The 12,627-nt window shown below is 35.6% G+C and overlaps 1 protein-coding gene across 12 annotated transcripts in view; it reads left to right on the forward strand.

Annotated features, from left to right (window-relative positions):
• The window catches only part of ALMS1 (ALMS1 centrosome and basal body associated protein), a 171,220-nt gene that overhangs the window by 126,558 nt on the left and 32,035 nt on the right, over positions 1-12,627 (forward strand). For 10 of the 12 annotated variants that reach the window (XM_036028144.1, XM_036028146.1, XM_036028140.1 and 7 more), the window contains one exon: positions 5,189-6,348. The exons of the other annotated variants lie outside the window; for them this stretch is intronic. In XM_036028144.1, the coding sequence (XP_035884037.1) occupies positions 5,189-6,348 (1,160 nt within the window). The remainder of the gene's footprint in view (positions 1-5,188; positions 6,349-12,627) is intronic. 12 annotated transcript variants of the gene reach the window in all.

A 12,627-nucleotide genomic window follows, 5' to 3' on the forward strand; every position in this document is an offset into this window, starting at 1 on the left:
AATGTTTAAAGAATATATGAGATTTACCAGAGTCTGAAACAGATGATGGGTGTGGTGTAGGGTTTGGCTTTATAAGGTATTAAAATGAATTACATAGTGATAATAGTTAAAAGGTTGCTCTTGGGGCAAGAGACTGAGTGATATACATCGATGGAAATAAATAAATACAATGAGAATTTATTCTATGGTAAAAGAGCCATTTCAGATGAGTTTGGAAAAGTTGGATTATTCAATTATGTTCTGCTAAGATAACTAGCTAGCTATTTGGAATTGGTGTACAGATTTAAGTAGTACCCCTATCTTACTCCTGTTACCATATTTTGTATCTTCAAGATCTAACTAAAAAAGAGATCATAAAAGTTCTAGATGAAGGCAGGGTTATTATTACTTTGTTTATAAAGTGAGGTGACAAAATCTAGAAGACATAAAGGCAAAGATTTGATAAATTTGACTACATACTAAAATTTGAGTTTCTGCCTAGTGGAAAATAACCAAATGCAAAGTCAACTTAAAATAGAAAATGACAAGACAATTTTTAATTTATAAACCTAAGAGGGCTAATTTTCTTAGTAGGCAAAGAGCTTTTTATAAACCAAAGACAATCTAGTAGAAAAACATAGAATGTGAACAGGAATTTTATTATAAAAGAAATACAAATAGCAAAGATATGAAACAATACTTAGCCTTTTTGATAATCAAAGGGATGTACTAAAACTATAGATTTCTTTAAAAGCCTATTAGAATAACACAGATGAAAAGATTTTATTATCCTCAGTATTGAGTATATGGGGAAACATCCATACACTTGGACAATACTGTTGTTACAAATGCAAATTTGCCACAACATATTTTGAAGGATAGGGCAATTTGACAATACCAAACTGTTGTGGCTTTGTTTTTAACATTTGTTTGGTCCTGGAGTGTTCAGTGGTTCAACAAAAGACCAAAAGGGAAATTGAAGTTGAGAAGTTTATTACTCACAGGTCTTAGAGGAGGTACACAGGAAGTCAAGACATGGTGAAGACAGAGCAGCAGGATCTGGGGCACATGCCTTCGCTAGGGCCTGCAGGTACAGTATATAAATAAATATTATGTAAGTGCAACCACGCAGTACTGGGTCTGTGACTGTTTATCTTATTTAACATAATGTTCTCAAGATTCATTCCTATGTCACATATTACAGAATTTCCTTCTTTTTATGTATATGCCACATTTTCTTTATTCATTCAGCTGTCCGTGGATATTTAGGTTGTTTTCACATCCTGGCTATTATGAATAATACAGCGGTGAACATAGGTGTACTAATATCTCAAAGTTCCTGATTTCAATTATTTTAGATAAATACCCATAATGGGACCACTGGATCATTTATGATAGTTCTATTATCACTAGCACTTCTTTTGCTTGGTTTTATTTTGGGTGTTTTGGGGGTTTTTTTTAGTATATTTTACTGATTATCCTATTACAATTTTCCCAATTTCCCCCCATTATCCACCCTCCACCCCTGAAGCCTCCAGCTTTCTTCCCCTACCCTTAGTTCATGTCCATGGGTTGTACATATAAGTTCTGAGTTCTCTGTTTCCTACACCATTTTTGACCTCTCCCTGTCTATTTAATGCCTACCAATTATGCTTCTTCCCTGTACCTTCCCCCCATTCCTCCCTTCCCCCACCCCACTGAAAACCCTTCATGTGATGTCCATTTCTCTGAATCTGTTCCTGTTCTAGTTTGTTTAGTTTTCGTGTTTTTTTTCTTTTATATTTTTAGGTTCATTTACTGATAGTTGTGAGTTTGTTGTCATTTTACTGTCCAGCGTTTTTATCTTCCTTTTCTTAGATAAGTAAGTCCCTTTAACATTTCATATAATAAGGGCTTGGTGATGATGAACTCCTTTAACTTGACCTTATCTGAGAAGCACTGTATCTGCCCTTCCATTCTAAATGAAAGCTTTGCTGGATAGAGCAATCTGGGATGTAGGTCCTTGCCTTTCATGACTTGGAATACTTCTTTCCAGCCCCTTCTTGCCTATAGGGTCTCTTTTGAGAAATCAGCTGACAGTCTGATGGGAACTCCTTTGTAGGTTACTGTCTCCTTATCTCTTGCTGCTTCTAGTATTCTCTCCTTCATTTTAATCTTGGGTAATGTAATTATGATGTGCCTTGGTGTGTGTGTTCTTGGGTCCAACTTCTTTGGGATTCTCTGAGCTTCCTGGAAGTCTATTTCCTTTGCCAGATTGGGGAAGTTCTTTATTATTTGTTCAGATAACCTTTCCATTTGTTGCTCTTCCTCTTCTCCTTCTGGTACCCCTATAATTGGGATGTTGGAACGTTTAAAGATGTCCTGGAGGTTCCTATGCCTCTCCTTATTTTTTTTAATTCTTTTTTCTTCATTCTTTTTTGTTTGGTTGTTTCTTTCTTCCTTCTGGTCCACTCCATCAATTTGAGTCCAAGTTTTCTTCCTATCACTATTGGTTCCCTGTGCATTCTCCTTCATTTCACTTAGAATAGTTTTCATTTTTTCATCTAATTTGCAACCAAATTCAACCAGTTCTGTGAGCATCCTGATCACCAGTGCTTTGAACTGTGCATCTGCTAGGTTGTCTATCACTTGGTCGCTTAGTTGTATTTGCTGTGGAGCTTTGATCTGTTCTTCTGTTTGGACTTTTTTTTTGTCTTGTCACACCTGTTATGTATGAGGGAAGGAACCTTATGTGTTCACCAGGGCAGGGCAACCCAGTTGCTGGATTGTGACACTGTATGTGGGGGTGGGGTCTGAGAGGGAACTATGACACCCGCTTCACTGTCCGTCAGATCCTAGTCCCCTCCACCACTTTCCCCAAGCAAACTGGGCCCTTCTGGCACTGATTGCCATGTGGGTGGGCTTGTGTACGTTCTAAGACCCTGTGGGTCTCTCCAACAAACTCTCCTGTGAGGCTGGGAGTCTCTCCCTGTGCCTCAACCCCCGCAGGTGTTTTCAATCGGTGTTTCAAGGTCTTATTTCCCAGTGCTGGGACCCTAGGCTGTGAGGTCTGTCTCATTGCCCAATTTCACCTGGTTTATCTGCACATATATGTGGCCTGGACAGCCAGGTGCCTTGCTCACAGTGCCTCACTTCACAGTCACCACCTCGCTGGGTCTGCCAGCTGCCTGTGCACTCAGGGTCCGCCTGCTGCAGTCTTGCACTCAGGATGCCTTATGCACCCAGGATGCCTTACGCGTCTGGTACCACCGATTTTTGTGCTGAGACCCGTCTCCGCCTGGCTGCCAGACTCCATCCCTCCTACCAGTCTGGATGAATGTGTATATTTTAACTCCTTGGTTGTCTGACTTCCATACAGTTCAGTTTTCTGTCATATCTGGTTGTTACCTTGTTTCTAAATTGTTGCTAACCCTATTTTGGTTGTGTGAGGAGGCACAGTGTGTCTACCTTCACCTCCATCTTGGCCGGAAGTCTCCTGTTATTTCTTTTTCTTGCCTAATTATTCTGACAAGACTTCCAGTACTGTGTTGAATAGACATGTCCTTATCTTGTTCCTGATCTTAGAAGAAAAGTTTTAATTTTCCACCATTGAGTATAATGTTAGCTGTGGTATTGTCCTATATAGCCTTTATTAAGTACAGATACATTTTCTTTATACCTACTTTGTTTAGAATTTTTATTATGAATAGATGTTGAATTTTATCAAATGCTTTTTCTGCATCTGTTGAGATGATCAAATGATTTTTATTCATTTTGTTAATGTAGTGTATCACAATAACTGATTTACAAACATCGAACCATCCTTGCATCTCTGCCTGGAATAAATTCCACCTATCGTGACCCTTTTAATATTTATTGAAGTTAGTTTGCATCTCTGTTCATCAGGGATATTGGCTGGTAATTTTCTTGTAATGTCCTTTTCTGTGTATCTGGGTAATTCTGGCCTTGTAAAATGAGTTTGAAGTATTCCCTCCTTTTCTATTTTTTGGAAGAGTTTGGGAAGGTTTTATATTAATTTTTATTTAACTGTTTGGTAGAATTCACCAGTAAAGCCATCTGGTCCTGGGCTTTTGTTCATTGGGAAGTTTGATTGTATTTTTATACTTCTGACATAATAGCAGATTTCATGTGCCTTACTATATTCTGGGGAAATTGCCTTAGGGATTCCCAAAGTATTTAATGAAAACTCTAGTTGCCAATAATCTATAGTTTAAGTGAAAAGAATCCCATAGTTACAAGTGTTACTTTGTTGCATGTATGTGTCTTTGTTTCTCCAAAAATATATCTATATGGATCTTACATCACTATTTACAATTAGGGTTTATTATTGTAAGATGTTATTACATCTAAAAATGCCCATTTTGACATAGAATAATAACTGTCAAAAAGTGAATTTGAAGGATGGTAAATTTTGTGTTAGGTATATTTTACCACAATAAACAAAATTGGAGGGGGAAAAATGTAAGGATGGTTCACAGAAAGGAATATTAAGAGGCTCTAAAACATGTAGAGTTTTTCTGTTTTTATCCCACACATTTAATTACCGATGATTAAAATAAATTCTCAGGTTTCTTCACTGAAAGAGGTAACAATACCTATCGCTTGGTTTTATCAACACATTTGAATGAAAAGGGGAAGAAGAAGATACAGAGGACATAGTGTAATACCCCGCACATAGCAAGCAGTTAATACAAAGCAGCTGCTGTTTAGTCCAGAGGACTAAAGTGTCTTTCTTGAGGTCATACAGCCAGTCTGTGGCAGAGTCCCACCCAGATTCCAGGTCTTCTGACTCTGAGTCTCTTAAATGCTTACCATGCCAATCTGGTCACTAGGCATAAATTCTTTTTTTTTTTTTTATAAATACCTTTTTTTAAAGACTTTATTTATTTATTTTTAGAGAGGGAAGGGAGGGAGAGGGAGAGGGAGAAACAGAGAAACATCAATGTGCGGTTGCTGGGGGTTATGGCCTGCAACCCAGGCATGTACCCTGGCTGGGAATCAAACCTGGGACACTTTGGTTCCCAGCCCACTCTCAGTCCACTGAGCTACGCCAGCCAGGGCCTAGGCATAAATTCTTTATTGAGGCAGTGAGTTTTCTGAAACTTCATATAAACTGTTGTTTCCTTTTCTCTATAAGTGTGAATACTGTTTCTAAAGGGAATGAAAATATTTTCAAAGTCCTTTAAAATCTTTTTTTTCTCCTTTTCAGAGTCCAGATGTCATTCAGAATTTGAAAATACTACCCATTCTGTGTTCAGGTCAGCCAAGTTTTACTTTCATCATCCAGTGCACCTGCCAAGTGATCAAGACTTTTGCCATGAATCTTTAGGGAAAAGTGTTTTCATGAGGCAATCTTGGAAAGATTTCTTTCACCATCATCCAGACAAACAACATACTTGTCTACCTCCCCCTTCTCAAAATGAGGAAAAGACAAAGACCAATTATACCAGAATAGAGAGTGTCAGTATCGATGTAAATTTGGAAAACAAAGAAGTGATGCATCCTACTAAAAGTCAGGCTAGAGATTCTGCAAAGTGTGACAAACAAATTAATGATCAAAAAAAGGATCTTCAAGTCACCCCAGAGCCCACAGCTCAGCACATTACAAGTTTGAATGAACTCTGGAACAAGTATCAGGAGCGACAGAAGCAGCAGAAACCTCCAGGGTTCAGTGATAGGAAAGAAGTATCCTTAGTGGAGCGACTTGATCGTTTGGCTAAACTTCTTCAGCATCCCATCACGCATTCTCTTCGGCCCTTCGACAGCACACAGGATGATAGCAGAGAGCAACAAGATGCTAAAGAATGCAGGGGTAGACAGCAACAACAGAAAAACAAGCTTCAGAAAAAGAAACGGTATAAAAGCTTGGAGAAATGCTATAAAAACATAGGAGATATTAAAAAAAGCAAGGTGCTCTCTACTCATGAAGCTGGAGGTTCCAATCAGATTAAAATTGAACAGGTTAAATTTGATAAATATATTCTGAGAAGACAGCCAGATTTTCATTATATGAACAGCACTTCTTCAGATTCTAGACCGTCAGAGGACAGTGAGCTGCTCACAGATACTGCCACCAACATCCTTTCCACCACCACCTCTCCTGTGGAATCAGATATATTGACCCAAACAGATAAAGAAATGATTTTGCATGAGAGGAGCAGCTCTACTTCCACCATTGACACTGCCCGATTGATCCAGGCTTTTGGCCATGAGAGAGTTTGTTTGTCACCCAGGCGAATTAAATTATATAGCAGCATTACTGACCATCAGAGGAGATACATTGAGAAGCGGAGCAAGAACAAGAAGAAAGCATTGAGTACAAGTTATCCCCAAATGACTTCTGAACACACCAGAAGGAAACGCATCCAGGTACATGGCTACAAATTGCATCTGGCAGTGTGACTTCCTTTTTCATGGACTTCTTGGTTAAGCTTTGCACACAGGTGGAAAAAAAAAGCCATTTGCCCTTTCCTCACTATATTTCTTACCAACTGGAAAAGAGTGAGAAAGTGTAGTACAGTGCTATTGTGAGTTGTCTTTCTTTTCATCAATATTCATTTACAAATTACCCTGTGGCTGCTAACTGCTTCAGAATCCGCAAAGTACATTCCTGGCATGGGGGAGCTTCAAGTTTAGAATGACCTTTATTCTGAACAACATTGCTGGGGTTTTTTGTTTTTGTTTTCTGTTTATTCATACTTCCCTGTCTTTCAAGAAATTTTGAGTTGCTTTTAAACACATATACACACACATAATACGATATGATTTTTTTAACATAAATGAAGAATTTGAATGAAAGGAAATTACGAAAGCCAGAGAGGAGTGAGCTATAACATGATTTTTAAAAATAAATAAAGAATTGTGAGTAATGGGAAGACAAGTTGATGCTGGAGGGGAAATAAGACCTACCTTGTAGATATGTTTGTGAGCCACTAATTTTGCTTTCTTTTCTGCTGGTTAGTGTCCCTACTAGAATTTTGTGATCAATCAATCACATGAATCTATAGTATGAAAACAAAAGCATCACATATTTCTGGTACTGAAACCTGAGCAAAATTTACTTGTCTGTCCTCAGCTAGAAGGCACCACAGTAACAGTCCTCAGCAGCATCCTTACAGTAAGGTTCAGTAACAATGCCTATAAGGCTGATGTGACCTTATTAGGGAGTTCAGTAAAGACATATCTCAAGGGGTCAACAAATGCAGACAATTACTTGAACCCAAGAATGAAATTTACGGTGTCTAGAGAAGTGCTTTACAAAGAGTGATACTTGCAAAATGGTTCTTTGTAGTGTAGAAAGAAAAACTTTATATTTATTTTTCTCTAATTTAAAATTTATATTTTATATGTTTGTAATATATGAGTACAGTAGTAATATGTAATTTATAAATACAGGGTAGAGCAAAGGTAGGTTTATAGTTGTGATTAATGCAAAAACAGTTTACTGTTGTATTATTATTCACTAATTATTATATTTTTATATGAACAGTTGTAAACCTACTTTTGCTCCACCCTATAAATATCTACTTTGGTAATTGATGCTCAGAAATATTTTATCAGCCCTGACTGGATTGAGCACTGGCCTGTGAACCAAAGGGTCACCAGTTCGATTCTGAGTCAGGGCACATGCCTAGGCTGCAGGCCAGGTCCCTAGCAAGGGACGTGAGAAAGGCAACCACACTTTGATGTTTCTCTCCCTTTCTTTCTCCCTCCCTTCCTCTCTGTCTGAAGATAAATAAATAAAATCTTTAAAAAAATACTTTTACCAGTAGGACCCATGATCAAATAATTTAAGAGACCACTAGTCTAGAAGAAAGAAGGCACAGAAGTTTAGACAGTTTACCATAAATACTTTTTCTCATAATTGAGATTTGATAGGTATTCAATGATAGTGATTACATATATAAATAGTACAGTATGACCTTTTTATAAATAAGAAAGAATTGGGAATAGTACTGACTAAGGCTTTTTGTTCCATAGAGGAGATAAGGGGAAAGGATCCAGGTAGAGGCATTTTTGTGTATGTAGTAAAATACATACACATAACAAAGTTTATCATTTTAACCATTTTAAAGTGTACAATTTAGTGGCACTGAGTACCTTCACAGTGTTTTACAACCATTGCCACTGTCCGGTTCAACAGCTTTTTCATCATCCTAGTGGAAACCTCGTACCCATTAAGCAGTCTCTATTCTCTTTTCCCAGTAGCCCCCGGAAATCACTTGCCTAACTTTCTTGTTTCTGTGAGCTTGCTTGTTCTGGTTACTTCATATAAACAGAATCATACCATATGTGGCCTCTGCGTCAGGCTTCTTTTACTTTAGCTTAATGTTTTGGGGTTCATCCATGCCTTAGTATTTATCAATACTTCATTGCACATATTCATTATATACTATGTTTTATTTATCCATTCATCCATTCATGGACATTTGGGTTGTTTCCATCTTTTGGCTGTTGGGAATAGAGCTGACATGAAGTGTACAAGTTTTCCCTTGAACACTGTAAACAGTTCTTTTGAGAATATACCAAGGAGTGGAATTACTGAGTCTTATGGTAATTATCTGTTTAGCTCATTGAGGAACTGTCAAACTTTTCCACAGTGACTATACTATAGTATACTACTATACTATACTATATAATAGTATACTACACTACTATACTACTTTTCCACAGTATAGACTATACTATACTATTATATTGAATCAGCAATGTCTTAGGGTTCCAGTGTCTCCACATTTACCAACCCTTTTTACTTACCTTTTGGGGGTCATCCTAGTGTGAATGAGGTGGTATCTCATGCTCATTGCCATTTTGATTTGCCTTTCCCTTATAACTAATGACATCATCTTTTCATGTGCTTATTGGCCTTTTGTATTTCTTTGGAGAAATATCTGTTCAGGTCTTTACCTACTCTTTAATTGTTGTTTCTGAGGTAAGAGATTTCTCTATATAGTCTGGATTGTAGACAGTTATCAGATGTATAGTTTGCAAATGTTCGCTCCCACTCTCTGGGTTGTCTTTTTACTCACTGTTCCTGTCCTTTGGTGAAGAGCCCAGTGCACGTATTTTTTGTTGCTTGTGCTTTTCATGTTATCCAAGAAACCATTGCTAAATCCAAAGTCATGAAGATTTGTCCCTATATTTATTTTAAAATTTTTATACTTTTAGCACTTTTATTTGCATCTTTAACATATGTTAATTTTTGTCTATAGTGTGAATTAAGGGTCAAAGCTTCCTTCTTTTCCACATGGATATTCAGTTGTCTCAGTACCAGATATTGTAGAGTACTTTCTCCCTGGAGTGCTCTTGGCTCCATTGTCTAAACTTAACTGACCATAAAATTGAGAGTTTATTTATAGGCTTGTAGTTCTATTCCTTTTATCTACATTCCTGTTTGCAGGCCATTACTGCAATATTTTGATTACTGTAGCTTTATAGAAAGTTTTAGAACTGAGAAGGTGATTCTTCTACTTTGGTTCTTTTCAACACTGTTTTGACTATTCAATCAATCCCTTGTATCACCATGTGACTATTATGATCAGCTTCTCCATTTCTGCTGTAAAGGTCATTGGAATTTTGATATTAATTGCATTAAGTCTGTATTTGCTTTGGGATTTATTGCCATCTTAATATTAGTAAGTCTTCCAATCTCTGAACACAGGATGTATTTTTCGTATACTATGTAAAGTAAGGCTTTAACTTTATTCTTTTGCATGTGGGTATCTAGTTGTCCCAGCACCAGTTGTTGGAAAAAAAAAGTCTTTTCCCTGTTAAATGGTCTGAGCATAGAAATCATTTGACATTATATATGTAAGGGTTTATTTCTGGTCTCTATGTCTGTCTTTACGCCAGTACCACACTGTTTTGCATTACTTGTATTTTTTTAAATAATATTTGAAATGATGAAGTGTAATACCTCCACCCATATTCTTTTTCAAGATTGTTTTGGCTATTTAAGGGTCCATTGGGATTCCATGATTTTTAGTATATTTTCTTTTTGATGCTATTTGAAGTATGATTGTTTTCTTCAGTTTTTTGTATTGTTCATTGTTAGTATATAGATAACACAACTGATTTTCTACAAATAAGATCATGTAATCTGTGAATAGAGATAGTCTTACTTCCTCTTTTTAAATTTGTTAGCCCTTTATTTTTCTTGGCTAATTGATCTGGCTAGAACTTCCAATATACTGTCAAATAGAAGTGGCAAAAGCAGGCACCATTGTCTTGTTTGTGATCTTAGGAGGAAAGCATTCAGTCTTTTGCCATTGAGAACAGTTTTAGCTGTGGATTTTCATATATGATCTTTATCATGCTGAGGAAGTTACCTTTTTTTCCCTTGTTTTATTGAGTGTTTTTGCCATGAAAGCATTCTGGTTTTTGTCAAAACACTTTAGCATCTATTGAGATGATCATCTGGTTTACTACTACTACTACTACTACTACTACTATTATAAATATTAATATGAATGTTAATAATCATGTGTTGAACCAGCCTTGCATTCCAGGGATAAATCTCACTTGGTCATTGATACCTTATCCTTTTCATATGCTGCTATATTTGATTTGCTAGAATTTTGAAGAGGACTTTTGAGTCTCTATTTGTAAAGGATATTGTTCTGTAGTCCTCTTGTGGTATCTTTGTCTGCCTTTAGTATCAGGGTGATACTGGCCTTTAGAATGCTTAAAATGTTTTCCCTCATCATCTATTTTTTGGATGAGTTTGAGAACTGTGTTAATGGTTGATGTTAATTCTTTTTGCTTGGTGGAATTCATCAGCAAAGCCATCTGGTCATGGGGGGTTTTTTTTTAGGGAAATTTTATTACTGATTCAATCTCTTTGTTATAATAAGTCTACTCAGGTTTTCTATTTCTTCTTGAGTCAGTTTTTATAGTTTGCATGTTTCTAAGAATTTGTCCATTTCTATTGTTTTTCTACTCTATATTTTATCTCTACTTTGATCTTATTACTTCTGCTTACTTTAGGGTCAGTTTGCTGTTTTCTAGTTATTTAGAGTTTCGTTATATTATTGGTTTGAAATTACTATTCATTTTTTAATATAGGTGTTTACAGCTATAAATTTTCCTTTGAGAACTGCTTTTGAAGATATAAATCTCCTTTTAAACTCTGCCTGCTGCATTCTATAAGTTTTGATGTTTTGTTTTTATTTTCATTCATTCCAAATTTTTCTTACAATTCCATCTGTGACCATTAATAGTTTAAGGCTATTTAATTACCACATATTTGTTTATTTTCCAAATATCTCCTCTGTTATTTATTTCTAGTTTCATCATTGTGGTCAAAGAATATATATTGTGTTATTTCATTCCTTTTAAATTTTTTGTAACGTTTTTATGGCCTACCTGTCTTCTCTCCTAGAGAATTTCTGTGTGTACTTGAGAAGATTGGGTATTCTACACTTATTGGTTGGAGTGTTCTGTATATGTTAGTTTCATATGGTTTGTAGTATAGTTCAGGTCCTCTATTTTTTTATTGGTCTTTTGTCTAGTTTTCCTGTCATATTGAAAGTGATGTATTGAAGTCTCTAGCTATTAATGTGAAACTATCTATTTCTCCATTCATTTCTGTCTGTTTTTGCTTCATATATTTTGAGGCTGTATTGTTGGGTGTGTATATATTCATAATTGATGTAACTTCTTCATAGGTTGACCCTTTTATCAGTTAATAATTCCCTTTAACAAATTTTAATTTAACTCCTCTTTTGTTTGAATTTAGTATAGCTACCACTACTACCACAACTCTCTTTTGATTACTCTTTGCATGAAATATCATTTTTATCCTTTCACTTTGAAACTCTGTGTCTCTAGATCTAAAGTGGGTCTTTTTTAGATAACATATAGATATATTGTGCTTTTTTTAATCCATCTGCCATTACTGCCTTTTAATTGGAGAGTTTAATCTATTTACATTTAAAGTAACTAGGTACTAATAGGAAAGGACTTGTTTCCATTTTGCTATTTGTTTATGTCTTGTATCTTTTTTTCTTTTTCAGTTCTTCCATTACTGTCTTCTTTTATACTTAATTGATGTACTTTTATACTTTTGATCCCCTTCTCATTCTCCTTCCTTTATACTTTTTAGTTATTAGTAGTTACCTGGGGATTAAATGTTTTTAATTCTTTTATTTATGCTGTGCATTAAAAGTGTTATTGTAGAAAGCAATAATGATATCCACACGCAAAGTAACACCTTGGAATACAATAATTGGTTTTCTTTCTAAATATAAATAAATTGAATTAAAAAATTAAAACTAAAGATTTTTTTTCTTGAAAATTTGAACCAAAAACATAGGTGCATGTTATATTTAAACACACATTATTTATGACAAAATACAGTAACAGCCTAATATGAAATGATTCCAACTTAATTTCAGTAGTATACAAAAACGCTGCTTCTATATAAGCCTGTACCCTCACCATTTATATTTTTATAGTCAGAGATTACATCTTTATACTTTTTGATATTCTGTCTTTGGTAAGAAAGACATCATTCTCCTTGTTTCTTTGTTCATAGATTTTTTTAGCTCTTTAAACATATTTAAGATAGTTGATTTCAAGTCTTCGTATAGCAAGTCCAGTGTTTGTTTCCTGAGGGTCAGTTTCTGTTAATTTTTTTTCTTGTGAATG

Source organism: Phyllostomus discolor, chromosome 6 (assembly GCF_004126475.2).
Source record: "Phyllostomus discolor isolate MPI-MPIP mPhyDis1 chromosome 6, mPhyDis1.pri.v3, whole genome shotgun sequence".
In the NCBI taxonomy this organism is placed as follows: Eukaryota; Metazoa; Chordata; class Mammalia; order Chiroptera; family Phyllostomidae; genus Phyllostomus; species Phyllostomus discolor.